The 1291-nt window shown below is 50.8% G+C and overlaps 1 protein-coding gene across 1 annotated transcript in view; it reads left to right on the top strand.

Annotated features, from left to right (window-relative positions):
• The window catches only part of LOC117945904 (atrial natriuretic peptide receptor 2-like), a 24231-nt gene that overhangs the window by 20519 nt on the left and 2421 nt on the right, over positions 1–1291 (top strand). The window contains exons 13-14 of the mRNA XM_034873637.1: positions 12–98; positions 755–937. Of these exons, the coding sequence (XP_034729528.1) occupies positions 12–98; positions 755–937 (270 nt within the window). The remainder of the gene's footprint in view (positions 1–11; positions 99–754; positions 938–1291) is intronic.

Genomic DNA, 1291 nt, shown 5'->3' with positions numbered 1-1291 from the left:
CGTTCCTCGAGACGTTCCTCGAGACGTTCCTCGAGCGGTTCCTCGAGCGGTTCCTCAAGACGTTCCTCGAGACGTTCCTCAAGGCGTTTGTGTTCCTGGTTCTGACCTTCTCCGCTGGACTCCATGCGTGACGACGTGTTGACGGTGTCGCCGAACAGACAGTACCGGGGCATCTTCAGACCCACCACGCCGGCACACACCGGACCTGCAACACAGGAACCACAATCAGAACCACTGGGGAGATTCTGTTACAATTACACAAAGTACACAACTATCAGAGTAGAAAAGTAACTAAAGAAACTAGTACCTAAAGCTGTCAGATGAATGTAATGGAGTACAAGTAGAAAGTAACAGGAAAAGAAAAGACTAGTAAAATACAAGTACCTCAACAACAATAATTAGTACTTAAGTACAGTACTTGAGTACTTAGTATTTAGTTACACCCCCCCTCCATAGGTAGAGTATCTGTGTACATGTACCCACCGCTGTGTATTCCTATCCTAAGTCCCCCCCCCCGTTGGGTATCTGTGTACTTGTACCCACCGCTGTGTATTCCTATCCTGAGTTACACCCCCCCGTAGAGTATCTGTGTACTTGTACCCACCGCTGTGTATTCCTATCCTGAGTTACCCCCCCCCCAGGTAGAGTATCTGTGTACTTGTACCCACCGCTGTGTATTCCTATCCTGAGTCCCCCCCCCTCCAGGTAGAGTATCTGTGTACTTGTACCCACCGCTGTGTATTCCTATCCTGAGTCTGAGCTGCTGCTCGGAGCGGTGGCAGATCTTGAAGGTGCGGACGGCGTCCAGCAGGGCGAGCGCCATGCGGGCGATCTCTCGGCCGTGCTGGTTCCCGTTCCGCACCGGCAGCCCCGACACCACCATGTAGGCGTCGCCGATGGTCTCCACCTGGGGGCGCCATGGCAACAACCACAACAGGTAAGTGGCTTAGAGGAACAGACAGATTTCTGCATGGAGCAGTACGCCACCCACCTTGTTATTGTTAATTATACTAGTTAGTAAAAGTAGTGAGTGTCGATTCCGTCACCTTGTAAACATCAAAGTTGTCGATGATGGCATCGAAACAGGTGTAGAGGTCGTTCAGCAGCGTCACCACCTGCAGAGTCGCAACAGTCAGCTGTTAGCTAGAGGGGATACAGCTCCAGGTAAGTTAGATGGGATACAGCTACAGTTAGGTTAGAGGGGATACAGCTCCAGGTAAGTTAGATGGGATACAGCTACAGTTAGGTTAGAGGGGATACAGCTACAGGTAAGTTAGATGGGATACAGCTA

Source organism: Etheostoma cragini, chromosome 6 (assembly GCF_013103735.1).
Source record: "Etheostoma cragini isolate CJK2018 chromosome 6, CSU_Ecrag_1.0, whole genome shotgun sequence".
Taxonomy (NCBI): domain Eukaryota; kingdom Metazoa; phylum Chordata; class Actinopteri; order Perciformes; family Percidae; genus Etheostoma; species Etheostoma cragini.
This window is presented reverse-complemented; position numbering and strand designations above follow the sequence as displayed.